Genomic DNA, 22,911 nt, shown 5'->3' with positions numbered 1-22,911 from the left:
ATATAAAGTTCACATAGTAAAACGGTGACAGAATCCCTTAAAATTAATCAGTGAAATGTGATGAGTAAGTAATAGTTAGCACAATTAGCACTGAAAAAAAGGACACGCCTTCAATGTAACAACAATAAAAGTTTGAGTCAGATGATCGCATTTCATTTAATTAATTTCATTTAAAGTGTTTCTATTATCTTAACCTTAACTGCTATATTCATGTAATTAATTATGTATTCATCCAAGCATCTTATTTTCTCTTGATACGGCACAATAACACTTAATTAAAATGCACTGATGAAAGATACATATTCAATAATAAATTAATTCCTAAAATAGGAAATTATAGAGTACGACAAATGAATGATGATTTGTGGTAAAGCACAACTTGTGTAGTTGTGCTTTGCTTTATTAGACATAAAAAATGTGGTTGCTGGCATTCTCTGTTGCCTTCAGATCTGATATTGGTCCACACACACGACATGATAGCGTCACCACATCTGATCTGGTGACTCCTGAGAGCATTTGACTTCAGTTAACTCATGATCATGTTCAAGAAAGCAGTTATTTGTTTGTTTTTTTTAACTTGATGGCATGCTCCATTATTCTGCTGAAGAGGTATGGACATGGTCAGCAAGAATACTCAGGCAGCGTTCCAAGAAAATATCCCCCACACAATTACACAACCAGCAGCAACCTGAAAACAAAATGCAAGCTACAGGATGGTATGTAACAAACCACAAAACATGTTTCTGAGATAGTTCTTTTTTTTTTTTTTTGCCTGTCCCGTTTGGATCTTTAGCCATCAGAATTGTTGTCTGAAGGCCAAGAAAGATGCCAAGTGGAGATTTAATTTACCAATTGGATCATCATGGCCTTGCCATATTGGTCCATTTGATTGACCTTTATTATAATTATGTATTTATTTTATTTTCGTTTTTTAAAGACGGGACAGACATGACCGGGGGATAGGACAGGGAGAAAGAAAAATAGAGGGGAGAAGAGATGGTGAGAAAGGGGGGAAGAAAAAAAAGAAAAACAAACAAAACACCTGGATCACCACGATCACCAAAGAGCAACATAATAAAAACAACACCATCACAATAAACCAGCTAATAATAGATAACAGTAGATACTTTTTTAATTTCACCTGTTGAGAATGAAAAAAGAAAACAAGCAGAAGAAAACGAGAGCAATAGAGTAAACAACATCACGATGATCTATGGGAATATAACAGTAAATAGTAAATATTAAACATTATTGTGCAGCACGTAATATGGACAGCGCACAGTGTGCTTTGAGGTAGGAGCCAAAAAGGGTGTAGTTTGTGTGTACACCCGTGTGTACACCTGTGAGGATGAGCGCGCTTGTATTTAAAAGGTTCCTTCATGTAATGATCTGCTAGAGGGTGTGGGGAGCCATAGCCCCGTTCTCCAGGGCATGAAGCAGGTATGGAGGAGATCAAGACTCCAGACATCCAGAGGCCCTCAGAACACAAGAGACCAAGGAAGACCAACAGAGGGGCAGCCGTGCCACTGTCCCAGAAAGAGCTGAGGAGAGTCCCAGATGAGGGGTCACTCAGCAGCCGCGGAGCAGAAGCCAGGAGGGGTTGCAGTGACGTGCCCGTGAGCTCCGCCGGCAGCCAGCTGCGCCAGAGTGACCGAGCCCCAGGCCGAGAGGCCGAGGGCACCCCACCCCCAAAGTGGCCCGAGTGAGCCCCAGGCTCCAGGCCCCGATAAGCAGCCGCCAAGGAGTGAGCCGGTGTGTACCTGGACGCCCATCCCCGGACACAAAGAACCACCAACGCACCGATGTCTGAGGGCATCTGCCACTGGCAGGGGAAGTGGTGGGGGAGAGAGGCCTCCATACCTTGGAGGACCTGGGATGTCCCCAGAGAGTGGCGTCTGATACCCGACCTGACATATGGACACAGACAAACAGGCACACACAGATACAGACATACATTCCCACCCTCATGCTCTCATATTTCTGAGATAGTTCTAATCCAATAGACACCACAAAAACAAATACAGTTGAATAGAAATAGTTATGAGCAATAGAGTCACCCATTCTGCAGATATGAAGGAGGCAACTATCCATAGAAACCAAAGCTGTGAATCTTTAAATTTTCATGGTTTACCATGGAAGTCTGTGGAGTGGCCTATAGTGGAACTGCAGTTCTTAGCATTTCTGCACTGGCTTTTTTTAGGCCTGAAAATTGCAGCTTGATTCAAAAGTCAGTTAATGTCCTCCATCAAGTGTGTGTTAATATGGGAATGCCATCCATACTGGAAGGTGCAAACAAGCTTATTCTAATTAACTTCTGATTTGACTACTCAATGATTAGATGATCTGATTTGATGAGTCAATTACTAAAGAAACTTCTTGATGCATTCTCAATCATCCAGGAAAGTAAATCTCCAAAAGTTGAACCTGTTCATCTGGACGTAGCGTTTTTCACGAAAGAAACTCACCTCAAAAACTGTAAAAATGAGCTTTGTTTATTGTTCATCATTTTAAAATAAAGCGGGGGTCTTGCAAACCTTCAGATAACCAGAAACGGGTTGTAAAACCAAGGCACACAGAAAGAAAAATAGAACGGAAGGTTGACAGAGGTTGGAATAAACAGACATTCTCACACAGGTGGAGATTTGTCACTACACCTGTTTCCTTCCCTCCAGCGTGTCGGTGGCCTTTCAGCTGTGGAATAAAACAGTGTTCATTAGTGAGTGAAACTGACGAGTGGGGGGGAAAGAAATGGAAGGGGAAAAGAAGAAGAGCAAGGGAAAAGGAAAGAGAGAGCCTCGGTGAGAAATGGGTGTAATAACAGAAAATAGAGGAGAAAATATAATAATATAAAAGCAAGCAGGGGTTTATGGTGAGGTTGAGGTGGTAAAGGAAGAAAGAGGGTGAAGGAAGTTAGATGGAGGATATATTAGGAAAGTGAAAGAAGGGGCAAAGAAAGGCTTAAAGGGCATGAAATGAAAAAGACAATGGTGGAGGCATTCGAATGAGGAAAGGATAATTGTCAGAGAAAGAGGGAGTAATAAGAGATAAAGGGGTGACAGGAAGGAAGAGAAATGAAAATTGAGTAAACAGAACAGCAAGGAGAAGGTGGACTTGGTAGAGAAAAGGGGGCTGAAGGAGGGCACAAAGGAGGAAAAGGAGAAAGAAGATGACTAAAAATCACAGTACAGGATGAGAATGGAGAGGTAGATGAAGGAGAAGTTATAGAGAGAGACTCGGGAGTAAGCGGGGTGACAGATGGGGAGGCTGATGGAGAGGAGAAGAGTGAAGGAAGGGAAGAGGAGAAGCAGAAAGATAAATGACAAGAGATGATGTGGAGAGACGTTGGACGTCGGGACTTGTTAAATATTCATATGTGACTCAAAGACAATAGGACAGCAATGGGGAGGGGGGTTTCCACGGCAACAGGAAAAGAGAGAGGCTAGAGGAGGAAAAGAGGATAAGAGAGGAGAGAGAGGTGAGGGAGGTAAAATGAAGGAAAGATTAGAAGACCAGGAGAAAAGAGGACAATATGTGGAAGAGAGGGGGACAGGGGAAAGAGATGGTTACCACGACAACAAGGGGAGAGGGATGCTGTAATAAGGGAGGGGAGAAGCAGGACAGAGAAAAGGAGAGAATAAGTTGGGAGGTTATAGAGGAAAGGAAATAAAGACTGGATGATAAAGATGAGAGCAAATCAGCAGAGAAGCTGATAAGGACGAGTGGAGAAAATGAATTGGAAGTATGGGAGGAAGGGAGGGTGGGCTAGAGAGAGGGAGGGAGAGGTCTTAAAGGTCAGCAGGTCTGTCCCTTCATCTGCTGCTCTATCTCTGTAATTGATCTAGTCTTTTCCCATCAGCCCCCTGGCCTATCCATCAAACACACACACACACACACACACACACACACACACACACACACACACAGCTAGTTAATAGACTGTGACACAGGGTGAGTGACTAATGTCAGTACTGCACAATGGTGCTTTTATTATATTCTTATACCTGCAAACTATCATAGAAAGAAGGGGAGCAGAATACAATTGGACTTCTATAATGTTTTTGGCCTCAAGCACATTTTTTCTATTGAAAACACAACTCCTAGAAAAATAAGCCTGCATCATTCTTTAAATCAGCTATACATAATTTGGTTTTAAGGTATTTTCAGCAGTGTATTGTTTCTTCTACAGTGACATAGATGTGTGGCTGTATGGCTCTGTTCTAGCAACTCTCCAGCCTTCCATGTGTGTATATTTAAATCCTGAGGCAGGCAGAGCAGCACCAAGCGGGCACCAATGAAAAGAGACATTGTATTAAATCAGAAACAGCAAGAAGGGGAAAAGTGGCTTGTACTAAAAGCAATAATGGTAGCCATAAGCAGCTTAAATAGTGTTTGTGATTTACCAATTAAAATCAGCTGAGCCATCAGCCATGAGACTGACCTTCTGGATTGCCAGGCTTTTTGTATATACCTAAAATGTGTAAGATACTAACAAGATAATTACTATATCTGGAAAAATATGAAAATTGAATCTCGACTGATGCTATACTGCTTCCCATTCCTGAGAACTGGATCTAAAACAAATATTCCGTTTTGCTTTTTATTTATTCATTCTGATATCTGATTCTGATATTGTCTTTTCAAAAGTATTAAGGTATCATGTCATAATTTGGGTTATATTATTATTTCCTTAGAGGCAAAGATCACTGGAAATCTGTACCAAGCTTTGATGATGATAAAGATGATGAAGATGCCCTGTTACAGGATGACAACGCTTCTATGCATAAAACACCTGGGCTTACTGAATCATTTGATGCAGGTGCTGTGACCTTCATTATCACTGGATTGCAATCTAAATGAAACACCTATAGGATATTTTAAATCAACTTGTTAGAGTTTTCCTCCAAGATCATCATCAAAACTTAACATGAGGGGAATCTTTAGAAAAAAAAAGTGCCGGGACTAGGAGAATCAAGGCATATTTAAGCTTTTCTAGTGCTAGAACTGATTTGGACCAACCTGAAAAAACCCCGTTCACAGCAGTGCTTCTCTGCTGGGTGCCTGTCAGTGCAAGAAAAAACACAGAAAAAACTAAAGGCTAAGAATTCCAGCATACCCCAGGATATTAGGATGAAAACACCTTAATAAGACACTTCATGTTGGTATTTCCTTTAATTTGTCTCCAGGAACTAAATGGAATTCAGTGAAATGTTTGTTGAAGTGACAGGAACAGGACTCTTTGTACCTTTGTATGAGTGTCTGTGCTGGCCTCAGTGTGATCTGGACAGCAGGCCGCAGATGGTCCATGGACATCAAAATGAACAAAGTGGCCTCTCACCTCAACCACCAAAGACATCCTCAGACTCTTTATTCTCTTTATTTAGTTTTATTCACTCTGAGTGTAGAGTTCGGAATTTTAGACTTTCTGAAAGTCGGAAACAGTTACTGAACATATACGTTACTATCAACTCACTGAAGTGACATCTTATCCCCACTTCTTCCTGTTTGAGCATCTCTGCTTCTGTTCATATGATAAAAAATGATAGAAAGAAGTAGACAAATCAAGATCTACAGAAAGTAGCACTTTCCCAGGCTACCATGTGGCCTTAAATATTCCCAATACTTGATTTTTACCTTCTAACACCTGCCCAGCATGTTATTGTGGACTTTTTATCCATGAAATAAAAATGATTTGCAAATGCTATAAACCCATATTTTATTCAAAATAGGGGACAGAAACGAGATCCGGTGTTTAAACAGAGAAAAGAGAAATATTAGCTCATGTTATTTCAGTATTTCTGGTAACATGTCATCTTGACCCTATGCCTACAGGGCGAACCATTTCTCACTCACTATCGATAACTGCACAGTTTTCCCTTCTTCTCAGGTTAAGAGCCTTGGTGTCACATTAGACAGTTCACTTTCCTACAAGTCTCACATCAATAATCTCACCTGTTCTGCCTATTTTTATCTACGCAACATTAACAGGTTACATCCTTCTCTTTCCACCCAGTCTACCTCCATTCTTGTCCACAGTCGTGTTACCTCCCGTATTGACTACTGCAATTCTCTTTTGCATGGCCTCCCCACAAAAATCCCTCCATAAGCTTCAACTGGTTCACAACTCTGCTGCTCGCATTATCACCAGAACCCCGTCCTACCAGCACATCACCCCTGTTCTTCAGGAACTTCACTGGCTCCCAGTGAAATTGCAGATAATATACAAACTTCTTCTGCTCACCTTCAAGGCCATTTATAACCTCGCTCCTCCTAACCTTTCTGACCTGTTAAGCACTACCTTTCCTGCCCGCTTACTTCGACCTTCTTCTGTCCAGCTTTCTGTGCCTTCTTTCCGCCTCACCGCCATGGGAAGCAGAGCTTCTAGCTGCTCTGCTCCCAGGCTGTGGAGCTCTACCCCCAGATATAAGAAACATTGGTTCTCTCGCCCAGTTTAAATCTCAACTCAAAACCCATCTGTTCAAATCTGCATATTTGTTGTGAATCCACTGTTTGTTCATTTTATCCTGTGCTTTTGTTTTATTGTTCTTCATTGTGTCATTGTTATATTATGTGTTTTTATCTATTGTACAGTGTCCTTGGGTGTCTTGAAAGGCGCTTTATAAATAAATTTTTTTATTATTATTATTATTATTATTATTATTATTATTATTATTATTATTATTATTATTATTGTGTAATGTGTATGTGTTAGTCCCTGTAGGGAAATTACTCCTCTGCATTTAACCCATTCACCCGTTATTATTATTAAAGCATCTCTTCATCCTAAATAGATCATGTTTTGACACTTTGCTCATCCAGCTGGCCACAGAACAACCTCACCAAGCAGTTATTGGGCGTAAACATTTAGTAGCATCTAATCTCAATGCGAAAATTAGTATGTGCAGTCCAGGCTATTTGAATTTGTCCTTCATAAGCACAATCTGTTCATAATCACTCCCAATTCACTATAATGCAATGCATCTTGCTTTACAGATGCCACAATGGCCGTAAAAGCTGATGGTGAAGGTGCAAAATGATTAAAAGAAAACTTCTTGATTTGCTTCTGACTGTTGAGTGAACTATTTAATGTCCTGTGGGGAGAGAAAATAAGTCAACAAAGATGTGATAGCACTCAGACCCACATTTTCTTACTAACAGCTTATTCAGTATTTCTGGCATTTGTTCAATGCAGCAGAAAGTCTGTCGATCAGTTCCTTTGTATTCAGCTCTGTTAAATGGCACCACGCCTCTTTGCATCTTTATGTCTCCTCCAAGTCTCCCTGATTGCTCAGAACTATGAGACATTTAACGCGTTATGCATTTCATTGCTAACTCGTAGGAAAGAAAGAGTGGGATACTTGGACAGATGGAGACACGTAACCACATCTATCTAAGTCAGTGTGAAACAAGGTTTGCATGTGCTCTGCTTGCTCTGCTGTGTCAGGATGAATCCCTGACAGAGCACAGAGGAGTTTTATTCAAGGTCAACAGGTCGACAGGGATAACCGGATATCAGAGGGAAACATAGAGTATCGATGGCCGTTTTATCCCATCGATGAAGCATTAACTGACTCGTTGAAACTACTGTTACAGGTCAACAAATGAGATCAAAAGGTCACTGGGTTTTTTTAAGGATTTTTTTACACCCGCTTGTGATTTATATAGAAGAATTTTCTGCCCATGTGAGGTGGGCAATTTACAGCAGTGTGGAGTTCTGAGATGAGCTTTTATGTTCTCATTCGAAATAAAAGTGGAAGGTCACAAGGTCACACTCCCCATGTGTTACACTGACAAAAGACAACCTTACAAGTGCAGTGTGTCCTTCCTTTTCCTTAATGTGAATCCACAACAGGTCTGTATGTCTAGAGCAAGCAAGAGAGATTTATGTCACCTGCTCGACAGCTATAAAGGAGAGATTAAAAATGAACAGAACCTGGTGAGGGAGGTTTTTTAAGCCTGTTTTTACAAAAAAAAAAAAAAAAAACATAATTTAAATGCTAATTTTAACCAAAATGTGTTTTAAATTAGATGGAAAATTGTCTTCAGAGGAAGCTACATGAGCCACTAGATTAAATTATACTGGTAGACATACATGCCAAAGTGCATATAAAGGACAATGTAGAACAATAGACAATAGAAAAATGGGCCTGGTAGAAGCCAAGAGTATTACAAGGTGAAGTAGCATTGGATATCTCCCAAATTAATTATCACAGGATAAATCTGGAGAAACTTAAACAATGCATGAATAAACTAAAAGTATCCTAAAGTATTCATTGATTGGGCTCATAATTAGCATTATTGGCATGCTGCATTCAGTATAATTTGAAAGAACAGTTTATTGTGTTTTTCAAATCATTAAAAACAGTTTTCGACACCAATTTATTGTCTGAGTTGAACAACAAGAGACATATTTTGCATATTGAGTAAATTTGATCAACAGAACTGGGCTTGATCTTTCCTTTTCCATCCTGGAGGGTCCTTGTACTTGGATCAAGCTTGTCATAGTTATTAAATGCCATTATGAAGACGAAGGTTGCCAAGCTTGGCACAGTCAGTACAGCAAAATCCGTGATATAGCATAATTTTTGTTACTGAATGGAAGGATAAAATTGTGGAAGTACTTTTTCAGATCTCTTTGAGGCATCTCGATGGGGACAGATTTTCTGTATCTGAAAAATATCCCAAATATTTTTGCTATACAGGGAGCCTATACAGTAGATGTTCCGTTTGGCCAAATAGCAGCGCTGTTTTAACTCTTCAAATCAACATGAAATAATTACAGGAAAGTGTTTAAACAGAGATTATTAACACATTTATATGTAAATGCATATTAGCTGCCTAGCTTAATCGTTTCTGCTGATTAAGGACCTTGGACTGTACTTCATACGTTTTTTGCTCACTGCCGACTTTTGGGCTTTAAATATATTATCTCCCCCTGCTGGCAATGCAACTTCTTTGTGCGTGTCCATTTGAATTTTTTTTTCTAATTTCTTGATTAATCAGCGATTATGTAATTCTCTTCCTGAAATATTTCAGTTACCCTAAAAATGCAGGATGTAAAACAAAATGAAAAGTATCCATCAGGATGAAATAAATCAGTAAAAACACAAGGAAGCATGCAAGGACTTTAACCATCAGTGGATGTATTCCAGTTGCCCAGCAGCTCCCTGAAGGGTTGTCTACACACAAAGCAATCCACTTGCCCTGCATTACTTTTAATCTGACAGGTGGTCACTAGCAGATATTGCAGGTTCCAGTTGCCTAGGTAACTCTGTGATGTATTTACTACTCAAAGGAAGCTGTGAGCTGTGTAGGAACAAATGTACAATGACATTTCACTTTCTGAGAAGCAAGATTCTTTACATGTTTGGCACTGCAGCTAAAACTACACAGTAATAATTTGTAAAGAAGTGAAATCTGTGAATATGATGCGTGATCTTTTAAGTAAAACTAATCCAATCACATTTACTAACAAGTTACTTACATTTCAGTAGTTTGTATGATGTAACTGCATCAGTCGTTGGCATCGAAAGTTTTTTCAAGGGATGTTTGCTTGACCAACTTTCCCCTTCTCAGAAATCAACTAATGAAAGATAAAATAAAGGATATGAGATATTACGCAATGATACCTTAAATTATTTCAGTTTATTAAAAAAATAAACATTACTGCAGCTTTCAGTGTAAATCGAATTCTCTATGCTTTGAAAACTCTGACATTCTGATGTCACACGACTGTCAGTTAGGTGGTAACTGGTATACGGACTGCTGCTGCTGCTGCTGCTGCTGCTGCTGCTGCTGCTGCTGCTGGTGGATATTTCTTTACTGCTGTTGATGTTTTAAATGGGGGCGGTATAAAAAATCTATATATGACTGGAGGGGGTGTTAACTTGTCCCGAGGCAGAAAACCAGTCGAAAGCTGACCCAACATGATCCATCTGTTCAGGTTAAAAGCTTTAACTGAACCAAACTCATGAGAGATGTTTAACTGTAGACCAGCAGGATCGATTCCCCCCTCAAAACAGGATAGCAATAATAATTAAAAAATATTTTTTAACTTAATCTGTATTTTTAAATATTGTATTCGACAGGCCTTTCAAATCCCACAAAGACCAATATTTTACATTTTACAAAAAATCATTGCCCTCATGTTTATATTTTACATTACGGTGCCGAACATCCAGATTAGCATCATCAGGGTTGCAGATGGGTCGTGGTTAGAGGAAATCAGGGGATAATCTGACTTTTAAACCACAAAATGAGCACAAAAGTATAGATTAGTATATTAAATATAACTCATATTAAAGCATTACTATCAATAACAGTGTAACCCAAAGTTGTCTTTATTATTTTATTGTGCTTGTAAGTAAACCACTTTTTTGTGTGTGTCAACACACAAATCAAACTTGTTATTTTTCGTCAGTAAGAACTATCTCAAAATGTAAGTGTTCACCTTAATCAGTCCCAGAATGAGCAGATTTAAAGTGATTGTACAATTTTTTCACACAATATGGCTGCTTCCGAAGCTTTGGTGTGCCATATGTGTTATTAATCTAATAAATGTTGTATAAAAACATTTGAGAAAGCTTTCAGATTCTGCATCAATATGACCGAACACAAGCCCACAAAGTTGATGGACACCACCTCTGTTAAGCAGACCTGGTCATTTCTCCAATATTGTACAGAATTAGAATTAACAGTAAATTGGAAGATGACAGTATAGTCGCATGTTTGCAGTTAAGGGGATGATTACCTGATCTGATACCTTTCAAACTGTGTGTGAACAAGCGCATGATGGCACAGGCAACGACAATTTTTGAATACCTAATAAAAAGAGTGGTTGTTGGAGGGTTTTTTTGGCTGGGAAGGATTTTTAAACCGTCCTTGAAGATTTTCGACCCAGCAGTCCACTGACAGACAGACTGTGTGCAGATGAAGGAATTTCAAGAGCATTGTTGCGCTCCACAGGAGGATCTGCAAGGTCACAAAGGAACCCCAAAAGTTTCTAAGAAACTAAAGTTCTCTATAACACAGAGGCTGACATTAACATCAATGATTCCCCTGTCAGGGGAACAGAATGCACAATAATGATGTGCATCACAGGGCTGGAGACTCTTTCTTTGTCTCTTTGGAGACAAAGAAATCTGTTGTCCATCTGCAGTTTGATAAAGATTACATTGACTACTTGTATGTGGCTTAAGGGGGTCAATTCAGAAAGCCAAGCATATGCACTGGAGTTCTGCAGTCATATTTATATAGAGTCGCTGCCGTATAATGAAGGACTTACACAATGACTGTGTACAACACTAATTCTTTACAAGTATATATTGAGGGTCTTGTACATTGACAACATTTTTCGATTAAAGTGTGAGAAATATCTCCACAGGGCCTTTATCGGTTTTCCACAGCACACTGAGGAGAATATTGAATTTTTTTTTTCAGCTGCAAGGACAAACTCTGCATGAAGGCCACGCTCAATATAACACGCCGAGAATGTGTGTCTGTGAGAGATGAGCACTTGACTGTCACACACACGCACACAGATGAAGGCACTTAAGTTGGCACACTGAGAGGTGACAGTTTGTATAGTCGGACAGAACAGGCCATTACACAGTGATCACACATTTGCAGGATATTTAAGTGAAGTCATTCACTCTATAAGTGTGCCCCATCCTTGGAAACGCTTGCAGACCAGTGACAGCAACAACTCTAACACATTTGATGCAGTCGTCTCGGGGGAGAACTGTTAGCTAAGCTCATTATTGCTGGTTTTATTCTTGATTAAGCCCATTAACTAGAAATCCTGTGAACTTTGAATTCCTGTTGATCGCTGTCCAACTTTTTACTCTGATTTCCCTCCCTCGGGCAGCCATTGGTTCCACATCAGTCAGACTGCAGAGACTTGAAACCTGCTGCTGATAGATAATCCATCACAGTCAACACGGAGTCACCTTTTATTTTATTCAGTTATAAGTGCATATTGAAAAGTTTGCACTGCACTGCCAGGCAACAATAACTGAACTCTTGACAGAAACCAAATCAGACACGAGGTTCACTGTGATAGATTAGGTATTTGCAGCCACTTACGACACTGTGCAAGTTGACTCGCACAAAAATGAATGAATGCATCAAAGAGCACAGAAGAAACACATTAAGCCTCTTAAAGGTATGGCTGGGGAAATGGTTTTCAGCAGTGAAAAAGGTGTGATTTATGTCCTTTCACAGCCTAAATGTGTAGCATTCCTGTTCTCAGAGAAAAGGTCCAAATAAGCTGACCTCCTGTTTGTTGTCTTAGTAAACTGATTGATTTACAATATTAGGTTTTGGAGCTAAAGTAAGCCGTAATACGGCTGGCAGTTCTAAAAAGTGGTTACATCCACAAGAAAATTGGTTGACAAGTGGATGATTTTCACATGTTTGGGTTTTACATAACTAGTGCTGAGTTGTCAGTCTGTAGCCCATATTCAGCCTCCCCATGAAGAGTGTGCTTTCGGGACATAGTTTTGTAATAAAACCCATAACGCCCCACAGAATGTCTTGCTTCCACGGATGCTAACAGTGCTGCCAGCTGAAATGGCAATCACACTGGTGCTACCAAAGTGTGGCTCAGGAGTAGTTCAGCCATTTTTACAAGCATTTGTGAGCACATTGCATGCAAATTGCATGCATGAAAGAAACTAACACCAAGTGTACTCAGTCACTGACATACTGTTAAAAAATACATATTTGTAACAGAGCAAAAAATAAAGTCCAGGATTATTTATCACCCAAATACTATCTTCATTATTAAGCATCTTTTAAATCAAGTTTGCTGAAACTGGAAAACAGCATTTTTTTTTAAAAAAGCTGCTTAACTTTCAGTAAGGTTGGTAGCTGCTTTGGATTGTAGGAGGTTAGGATTTGATCTTTGGGTAATTAACTAAAGCCTAACTGTTTTCTGGTCTGTTGGCAGGCGATGATCATTAGGATGTTTGTTTATGAGAACATGAAGTGCAGACGCCAGGACTGATTTGGTCACACTACCAACGAAGAAGCACATGTCTGCAAAATATTTCAGTAGAATTTGGTGGTATGATCAAACTGATATCTGAACTCGTCACAACATGACTACTGAACGGCTTTCATACACAAGCTTGTGGTCAGTGCTAACAAGCACCTGAGCAACAATGCAGATATCCATCCTTAGTTATTTTGGAACTAGTTTAAGAGAACAGAAAAATACAGTGGATCGATCCTGGGGGGGCTTGGGTGTAGCCTCAAGCCTGAAATACATATGCTTGAATCTGCCTCATGCATACTTACCCTCAGTGGTGCATCGGTTGGTTCACAATTATAGCTTGATAGCTTTTCTTTAAACTGTATCTACTGTATGTAGTTTTGACACACAATGATTTTATAAAGCTATTAAACTCTGTTTTATTTCTTTATATTTCAGATTTATGAGCAAGATGACCTGTCAGAGCAGATGGCCAGTCTAGAAGGGCTGATGCAGCAACTCAATGCCATAACAGGCTCCGCCTTCTAACATCTGAGCCCGGCCCGGCCCTGAATCACGGCCTAGTCTGGAACCCTTCTTCAAGCCTCGATGTCACCTGTTGTCTGGTCTTTCAAGGCACCAACAGGTCAATCTGGGTTTAAAGATGCCTCTGTGGAATCAGATCTCCGTTTGTGCTGGGTTAAGTCTGTTTGGTTTCTACTGGTCTTGGCTACTATCCACTGGGACCGGGATTGGAAAAAGGAAATTCGAAAGAGGATAAACACTACAGCACACAGCATCAAGAACAGGACCAGTGTTGAGGGGCGTCTTTAGGAGTTTAAACTGAAACCCCTTTAGACCCCTCAACCTCAAACACAAAACTTAAAAAAAAAACCCAATGCCTAGCGCCTCGACTTAATGAAACAGGGGAAAAGGATTATCACAAAAAAAGAAGACAAAATTACAAGATCCCTCCTGTTTCTCTTATTTGTGATATTTATTAGCATCCTTCTCCGCTGAGTTATCTTCAACTCAGTTACTGTGACTGTACCTCACTTATTTTTCATTATCGCCACTCCGTTTTGTCTTTTCTTTTTCTTTGGGTATTCCAACTTTGCGCATTTACGGGATTTGCATATGGTTTGAAAATGCAACACAAACCTAAGTGAGAAATGGAAAATACATCCTCAGCCACCAAAGTTTCACCAAAACTTTTTTTTTTCATGTGGATTCAAGGTTGTCTGTTATAACAGAGCGAGGTGATTCACTACGACATTTTTTCCTCATCGTTTATCTTTTTCTGTCTTACACAAAACTGTATGATTTGACTGAAACACACATCACTCAAGCCCAAGGTACCCTTCCACTTTCTGGATCTTGAGATTAAAATTGTAAAGTCCGGTCTGAATCATCTGGATCTGGATTCTACTAACTTTTTCTTACAGGACTGTACAAAAACCTCTTTAGACTCCCACAGTTGGTTGCTGCTCCTGACCAAGCCTTTACTCTCCCTAACGCAGAAAATGTCCAGTATTTACCCACAAGGACTTGTGTCGTTGCCAAATTCTCATCTCTGAAAGCTTACTGTAACTTTTTTTTGCTAGTTGTTCAAGTCTGGTCTAAAAAAGGACTTGAAGTGGGTGAAAAAGATAAGATTTAAGGAACAAGGTGGAGCTGGTTTGAGATGATCAATTCCATTGTGGAACAAAGAAATGTCTCCAGTTGGAATACAGCGATTGTTCATGTCAAACGTATGTTCAGTCACTTTAAACATGTTAGTCGCAAAGTGCAGCATCGCCCCCATGTTGTCTGGAGGACTAAAGAAGGGTTACAGTCTGTGAATATCAGTGTTGTTGGTCTTTGGGACACTAGTTCACGTGTTCACCAAAGATACATTTTGTAGGACACTCACTGAATCATGGTTATTCTATCAAAAACATAATAAGCACTACCAAAATCGAGAAAAGGGTAATTACGTCATGATCATAAGACAACAGTTTTGACTCTGAGATCACAAAACAATAATTTTGTTTTCTGTCATTAAGTTGTATGCATAATTAGCTTCAAAGCAACCACAGCAGGGTGCTGTGTTGTTCTTGTCAAAAATGGAAGAAAAAGAGATTTGATGTTACCTTTATTATTAATGTTTTTATTGGGATTGGAGATGATGGGGCAGCCACTGATGACGATAATGAGACAGATCTCTGTCATTGTTTACTTTTTCACTGTGCCATTTTACAGTGTCTGGCTGGATGTGAGTGTGCTGTATCGGGGCTTGCTTTTGATGAATCCATATTTATTTTTCATGAGACAAACACGAGTGTACCTCTGTCGACCTTGATCAACCACCTGGAACAATGGCAAAACCATCAGCTTCACTTTGAGTTTTCTTCAGGTGGTTCTGTTTTTATACAAAAAACGATAAGAGAAAATGTGACAAAAAGATCAACACAAATAATGCATAATCCACAAAGTATATTTTTACATTTGATGTCCTGTCAGAGCTGAGTTTTTTTTAAGTCAGGTTTTTTTAACCACATTTCTGCAGAGAGCTACTTTAATCACAGTGAAATATGATAACCTCCAGCCTTTGAACATGTCAGACATTTAGTTTAATTCAAAAAATCTTTGTTAACTGGTATAAAGAAGCCCTTTTGTGCCATTTGGAGTTTTAATAGAAGCCGTTTAAGAAAAGGTTGACTGAGGAAACAAATTGCAAAGAGGGAATTTAAACCTGAAGCAATTGCATTCAAGGTGTCCTCTGTAGCATCAGTGCAAAGCATATCTACCTTCCTGCTCTTTAAAACAACTGCATTTGCATTGACAGCAGGCAAGAGAACCTGATTTTGAAAATTTGATGTAGATGAGATGGGTGGGGATGTTTTTGTTTGTCTTTCTGAAAGAGTAATCATATTTGTGAAAAGCGGCATTAGGACAGTGAAGAAGGTGTACACTGTAAAAAAAAAAAAAAAAAGTCCTAACAAATTGATCTGCGCTGGAGTTTTTGTGAAGGTCTCACTTCTTTCTTTGCTGCTGCAGCAATCTGTTTTTCTAAATATCACCCCCTCATTCTTACAACATAATTGGAAGTATGTAGAATTACACCACCTGTAAAAATCACATTTGACCACCTGGCTAAACAACTGGTAAGGATAGTCATTTTGTCTGTCTGCAGAAAACCAGGAATTCAAAATGACTAATGATTCATTAATCAGTAGGGGAAAAAAACAGGCAATCAGTATGCTTTGTATTTGACTCCATCACCCCAGTCTCCATATTGTAATTTACAGACCTTTATCTTTCTGTGATAAAAGGAAAAAGCCTGAGGGAGACAGAGAGAGGCAGAGCCATGAATTGATATTCAGGGGTGGTTTGTATGTGCGAGTTAGGGCACAGAGGAATGAGCCCGTGAATTCATTATAACGTAGTTTCAAATATTATGATTCAAGCTCACGCTCGCTGGGCCGTTACGCCGGCAGAGAAAAGTCCCGGGCACGGAAGGGATGGAAAGGTAACATCTCGGTAGTGCGAGCGCGGGTATGAAAAGCGAGCGAACGCTGGCAGGCAGGCAGTGAGGGGATCAAACTCATCAGCCTGTTCTCGGAGAAAAATCCCCGTTTCACTCTGCTCTTCCTCCCCTCCCCTCCTCTCTGCAGAGCAGAGCTTTGTAGAGATGGAACAATCCTGTGCTGTGGGGTCAGACTAAAATTTGATTATAAAAAAATAAGAAAATCAGATTTAACAATAAATTCTGAATCGAATGGCCTGTTGACACAAGGCATTTCAAAAAGGAAAGAAAAGAAGGAATGATTAAAGTTAACTGCTCTTACTGGTGAATCTGCACATTTTAGCCCATTAAATGTGAATCACATCTTCTTTTCCAATTATCATCCATCCAGCTGGACCTTTCTGGCAGACGTTTGTTTGTTTCATTTCTGAAAGTCAGCTTGCACACATTGTTTCCAGACCTTCGTATCACTGCCAACTTGTCAGGTTTTGATCCAGTGACTCAGATGATGTGTGAGTGGAAATGGAAGCAACTGCACAGGTTACTTTAAGTCAACTTACAGAACAGCTCTTAAATTAAAAAGTAAAAAAATTAATATTAAATTGAGCAGTACTAGGAGTCTTCAAACTGGTGGATCCATCAGCCAGCCATCACACTTTGCATTTGAGCAAGTTTATTTTAGTCAGTGTTGCAGAATTGATCTATATTTCATAACTGTTTCTGCTGAGTTTCCTAGAAATGGTTTGTAATTTCAGCTGTTTCCGTAATAGACCATATGCAAAAGATAGACACTGAGGTTGTCTCTCGTTTTAAGTCATCACGCTCATCACTTAAGCCACTGTGATCTCGGTTTTTGAAAACAAGGAGCAGTAGGGATTCCCCACTACCTACAGCATGTGCTACTTTAATGTCTATTTACACTGAATTGGACCCAAACTTACAAAATCAACACCAAGCTATATAAAACAAAATACAAAACTAGTGACTGATTTCAAAACCTCTTTAGAAAAGCGTTTACTGAGGTTTTCAAGTGTGAAGTTGGGCAGAGGTCAGAGTCAGAGTTTGATGGCCATTAGCACAAAAAAAGCAGGTTTAAGGCACTTAGTTTTCACTTTTCAACCTATAAGAAACATCCATCTTTTATGTCTACTCTTTGGTTTCCAACCGCCATTAGTTTTGTATATTTTCAATTCGTAAACCCCCCATAAGTCCAAATCAGGTCAAAGTGCTTGCTCAAATTATACTTTGACTAATCTGATCAAGAATACTTCAGTTACATAACGATGGGTTTGTCTCCAGATGTCTGTCTGATGCCCTGCTATACTTTATGCACAAGGTATCAGGCCTACAAAAACCCCTCCACTTTGAAGTCTCTACTATTTGAAATTCATAAACTTGAGCTGAAACCAATGGGTGCCTGGAAGGAAGGAAATCAGTCTAAAAACTGATGCAGGATCTTGGAAATAATCAGTTGGGCTGAAACCTTTGAACGTTTTTAGGCACGAGCTAAATCATGAAACACCTGTACAGTCTGTAGCGTTTACATAGGACATTTGGTAACTCTTAGAAGGAGAAATCAGTTGGACTCAGATAAAACACTTCAAAGTAGCACGGATAAGCAGCTGATTAAACCTTTAAATAGGTGTTTTTCCCCACAGCTGTCAAAATCCGGCTTTATACCAATGATGTGACTTGAAATTTTCTTTAAAGAGAACACCTAACTTTTTTTATCCTTAGTCATTCGCCTTCATGAGTTTTTGTCATCGTTGAGATAAATAAGACATTCTCTGTAGCTATACTTTTCACTTCAGTGTTATTTTTCTTTCTCCATATTTAGTCACTTTATTTGAAGTCTTTGTGAAATGTTAAAATGGGCTCTGTGTTATGTTAATTTGTTCCTCCTGTAAAGTCGACACACGGGGACCAGATGAGACGGGGCTGTTCTGCTGAAGGCTTATCCCAAGAGCTCCGTGTCCCTTTAAAGGGAGAAACTAAAAAAGAAAAGTTGTTTTTGTTTGTTTTTTTTACTTTGGCAGCACAGATGCAGCCTTTCAGCACCTGCCGGGAAACACAGACACATCAGATGTACTACATCCAGTGATGGCAGGGATCGTCCTGTACTTGAAATTTTAAAGCTTGGATCCACAGAACGGCAAATGTGTCTATCAAAATGTTCCAGTGCAAGATGCTGTACCCCCAAATGGCTCACTCGGTGACTCATAATGCAGAAAACGTTCATCAAAACAAACCATTTCCTCTCAGACTCAACCTAAATGTCCTTTTATTTCAGCAACAAAGATCATTTTATGGAAATCTGCCCACTTAACTTAGAACAGTGTAATGGCCAGATTTCTAAAAGCTGATTTTTTTTTTTTTTTTTTTGCTTATTCAGAGATTTTTTCCCTTCAGTAACCAAGCTTTAAGATCCACAGCCTTTGCTGTGCAGTGATGTTTGCCTTAATACCTGACAAATTACCTGTATTGGCTGATCTTTAGTTATAGGAACTAAGAAACTTGAAGGGGAGAAATTCTGCCTGTATTCTCCCAATACTTGCAAGGAAATTAGTTTCATTTACATTATCTGCATGTAACAGCTGTAGGACCGTCCTGTACTCTACCTGTTTTTTCATTTTTCAGATTTCAGACATATTTTACTTTACAACTTTTTTTTACTTTGTTTGCCTGGTTTCTGTTGATTTCTAGTGTGAAATCAGCTCTTTGAGAATTGACTATACAGTCATGACCAAAATCTTTGGCCATGACTGTAGGACCCTGATCCATATATAGAAAATACATCAATATTATTCAGGGGAACCAAAATGTCAGCATGTCTACACATCACGGTGGACCATCTAATTACATTAGATTGAGGCAGATAGGTTGGCCTCTAGTGTTTGGCTACAGACAATTGAATCTCCCCTCCTGCAAATATCAGCTAGAGTGGTGGCATTGTTAGACTGTGGATGGGGGACAAGTTGCAACTCTTTCTGATGCCAGGCTGCTTTAGCGCTATTTTAAGCTAAATCTCTTCCTAAAGTTTATTTTATCTCTAAAGCCAACCAAACATAGGTTTAAAAAAATCTGTTTCTATGTTACAGTTATATTTCAAATGTATCAACATTGTCATTTAGGTTAGAGGACTTGTTGACAGACAAGAATATTGAGAGAGATTAAATGATGCAGACACTGTGACTGTGTGGACAACATGTTAAGAGCAAGCTTTTATTTGTGGCAGTTAGAATAAACGTCTACTTAAAGGGGACATAAATTTATCTGAATGTGAAATGTAAAGCTAAACCATGTGATTTTACTGTCAATGCGCAAAAAGATCCCAAAATATTGCTTTATGAAATAGTGTTTCTTCATCTGATGCTGGAACAGCCTCAGAATCACCATCATCTCAGCGTCATCATTTTATTTTATCATTCAGTGCAACACAAAATTCCCAGTTTCACTTTTTCAAGTGCACAGTGCACAGGAATCTAAAAAATCTAAAAAAGGAGATTTTTTAAAAAAAAGGAGACTAAGGACTGAAAAGGACCTTTTCTTCTTCAAGAGTCTGACCCCACCCTCGCCCCATCTCCTAACAGCCAGATGTTGGGTTTTTGCTTCGTGTGTATTTTACTGTGGAGAAAAACGTTGCTGCAGCAGAACTACATTTTAAAAAAGCTCCTCTTTTTTTTTTTTACAGTGTACAGTTCCACTAGAGTAGAAGTAACTTTTTTATAATCAAATTTAATATATTATTACTATTATTACTTTATTTCGAGTGCTCTTTAAATCTATTATTTATAACCATGTGATATTTCTGCAAATGTGCATTTAGATTAGCAAAGAACAAAAATGAAAAAAGAGGACTGAAGCAGTGTTTTATTTTTCTTATTTTAGGTTACTGCCTTAAAAGGTTTCAGTATTTTTTTTATATTGTTGCTTATTTACATTCCTTGATGAAGCATTCTGTTTGCCACCATGATTCCTCATTCCAAGGAGATGCAGTCACCTCCGATTTCTGTTTATTGTCAGTCCGAAATCTGGATGGCGGGGCTCCGATCGCATCTATGCAGTTCTTCTTCATAGTTACAGCAGACCCACCGTAGGGTCACATTTAAGTTTTATTCTTTGCCCACTATCTGGAGCCAGGAAATCCAAATCTGGGGCAAAGAGGGAGGCACCTGAGTGGAGCTGACGTGAAGTGTGTTTCATCGTGACATTAAAACTGAATCTTGAGTTGAGCTGCATGAAAGTGTTCACTACTAAATGGAGTAATTTGTATTTGGCTGTATGGCTCTCCATTCTTGAGCAGCAGCAAGAACAGAGCAGCTGGTACCAACAGCAGATATGACACTGGTCAATCCAGATACAGCATGGATTAAAGCTGCAGTGGAGGTGAGTTGCAAAGCAGCTTGCAGAGTGCAGTTATCATGGGCAGGACTTAACTTTGTGGTGTGCTTGAGTCAACGCTAATCGGCTGAAAGTAGTACAAACGGTGCCTTTGGACAAACTTGGACATGATATATTTGACAATGGCATCTATAGAATAAAAATCTTTCACCTCAGTAACTGATTTTTTTCATGTGCTCACATTTTTATTCTTGTAATGGCAATTTTTCTCTTTAAAAAACTGACTATATTAAAAAACAAACCAGATGTTGGGTTACGTTAAGTGTTCACTCAGATTTGATTGTTAGAGACATACCAATGTTTCAAATGGAATCATTATGAAATTATAAAAAGAATAATTATTTAAGGACAAGTAAAGCACCATATGTGTTTTTCATACTCCTTATTTCAATTATAGTAGAACACTTTCAGATCCCCTTTATTTTTAAATGTATTTTTCTTCTTCCAGTAGGTATCATTGGGTTGGTTGATTACTCTGATTACTGATTACTCATCTGGAGACTGATACCTCACTATAGCTATAAAAGATCACTGAATACTGACCAGCACTACTGGTCAAACTTTACATCTCTCTATTAAGGCACATATGATGACTTCTTCTCATATGTCTGAGTGTCTCTGAATGCACCGCCACAAAGAATGTTCTAAATGCTTTCAGCTGCATTTCTGGATGACTTCAGCATATCTTTGCTCACAAAGGTGTCATTAAATGGCAGCCTGGAAGGCAGGAAATCAGAGTAAAAGCTGATGCTCTGCAGGAAAGAAAAACCAGTGCTCTTTGTAGTTAATGGACTAAAACCTGTGAAACACACCGGGAAGGTCCTGTACGAGTGAAGGCTCCTTGTGAACTAGTATAGTGTCAGTTGGGTGAAACTCAGAAACACCAAGCAGACTTGATAAGGTGGAAACTGGCTCAGCTCACCTCCCACATTTCAAAGGGAAACTCGACTTCATTAACTTCTTTCTTTGGGCGCTTCACTCCTGTGTGGGACCCATTGAGGATCAAAAAAGGGACAAATTACACGGTGAAAAAAAATAAAATAAGAAAAGGGAGGGTTAAATAAGAGAAAAAATAAAGTTGGTCAGGGATGTGGTGACTAAGAGAGGTCTGGTGTCGTGTGAAACCATCTCCGTCAGCTCCATGGCAGACACTTTGAGGCCAAAAGCTTACAAAAAGAAAATAATGGAGTAGAAAAAAAAAAGAATGATGTGGACCTCATCTCTTCAGGGCGAAAGGGACCAAATTAAAACGACCCTTATCTCCTCTCACACAGACAATTACTTCATTTCCAGAACATCATTGTTGGACAGAGGAGCCGACAGATGGACGATTCAGAGTAAATACATTCAACTTCATCCTTTAAGAAAAAAGTCCAAGACTCATTATAACCAAATTAGCTTAGTGACTGCAATATTTAAGAGTGTACATTTTGTTCATTTAAGTGAAGGGGGGAAAGTGGATGATGATGATGAAGACAAAGTAAAGCAAAGTTTCTATCCACAATGTTGTATACAATTGCTGGTTTTGTAATGCACTGTAGAACAGTCCCATGGTCCTTTTTTATAGAAATGTTATTTCAATGGTGCATTCTTTTTGTTTGATAAATAAAGTTTTGATACAAAAACAAACATCCTGTTAATGTGCCAGATTATTCACCACACAACTGAATGTGTGTATAATAGATGTTACGGAGACTTAAAAACCGAGTCACAACAAAGTTAACTACAAAATTTCAGGGTGAGACTTCACCTTACTTAACCTGATGCATGAGGAAAGGCTGCGTAGGACTCAAGGGGAGTCTGTCATAGCCCATTATACAGTTAGTGTCAGAATGATCCATCAGGCTATAGTTAGAAAGGAAATTGTCCTTAACTGGAATATGCTGAGGAAAACCTGTTGGGTTCAGCTGGCGGAAAAATCTGTGTTTTGTTGCTGCTGTCATCTTACAGAGCAGGGGGGATCCAGGACATCTTACAGTGTGTTGATGTGGTGACAGAGTTACGGCAACACTAAGTCAGGTCTCTCACTATC

At 39.2% G+C, this 22,911-nt stretch overlaps 1 protein-coding gene and 1 long non-coding RNA gene across 5 annotated transcripts in view; one reads left to right on the top strand and one right to left on the bottom strand.

Annotated features, from left to right (window-relative positions):
* dcc (DCC netrin 1 receptor) overlaps positions 1–21,920 on the top strand; it is a 389,213-nt gene extending 367,293 nt beyond the window's left edge. For all 4 annotated transcript variants that reach the window (XM_085168991.1, XM_085168990.1, XM_085168994.1 and 1 more), the window contains exon 29: positions 13,430–21,920. In XM_085168991.1, the coding sequence (XP_085025117.1) occupies positions 13,430–13,519 (90 nt within the window). In that variant the 3' untranslated portion in view covers positions 13,520–21,920. The remainder of the gene's footprint in view (positions 1–13,429) is intronic.
* The window catches only part of LOC146514741 (uncharacterized), a 118,234-nt gene that overhangs the window by 7,233 nt on the left and 88,090 nt on the right, over positions 1–22,911 (bottom strand). The window lies entirely within an intron of this gene.

The sequence above is a fragment of the Neolamprologus multifasciatus genome, chromosome 7, assembly GCF_963576455.1.
Source record: "Neolamprologus multifasciatus chromosome 7, fNeoMul1.2, whole genome shotgun sequence".
Classification (NCBI taxonomy): Eukaryota; Metazoa; Chordata; class Actinopteri; order Cichliformes; family Cichlidae; genus Neolamprologus; species Neolamprologus multifasciatus.
The sequence above is the reverse complement of the archived record's forward strand: the minus strand, read 5'-3'. Positions and strand labels throughout refer to the sequence as shown.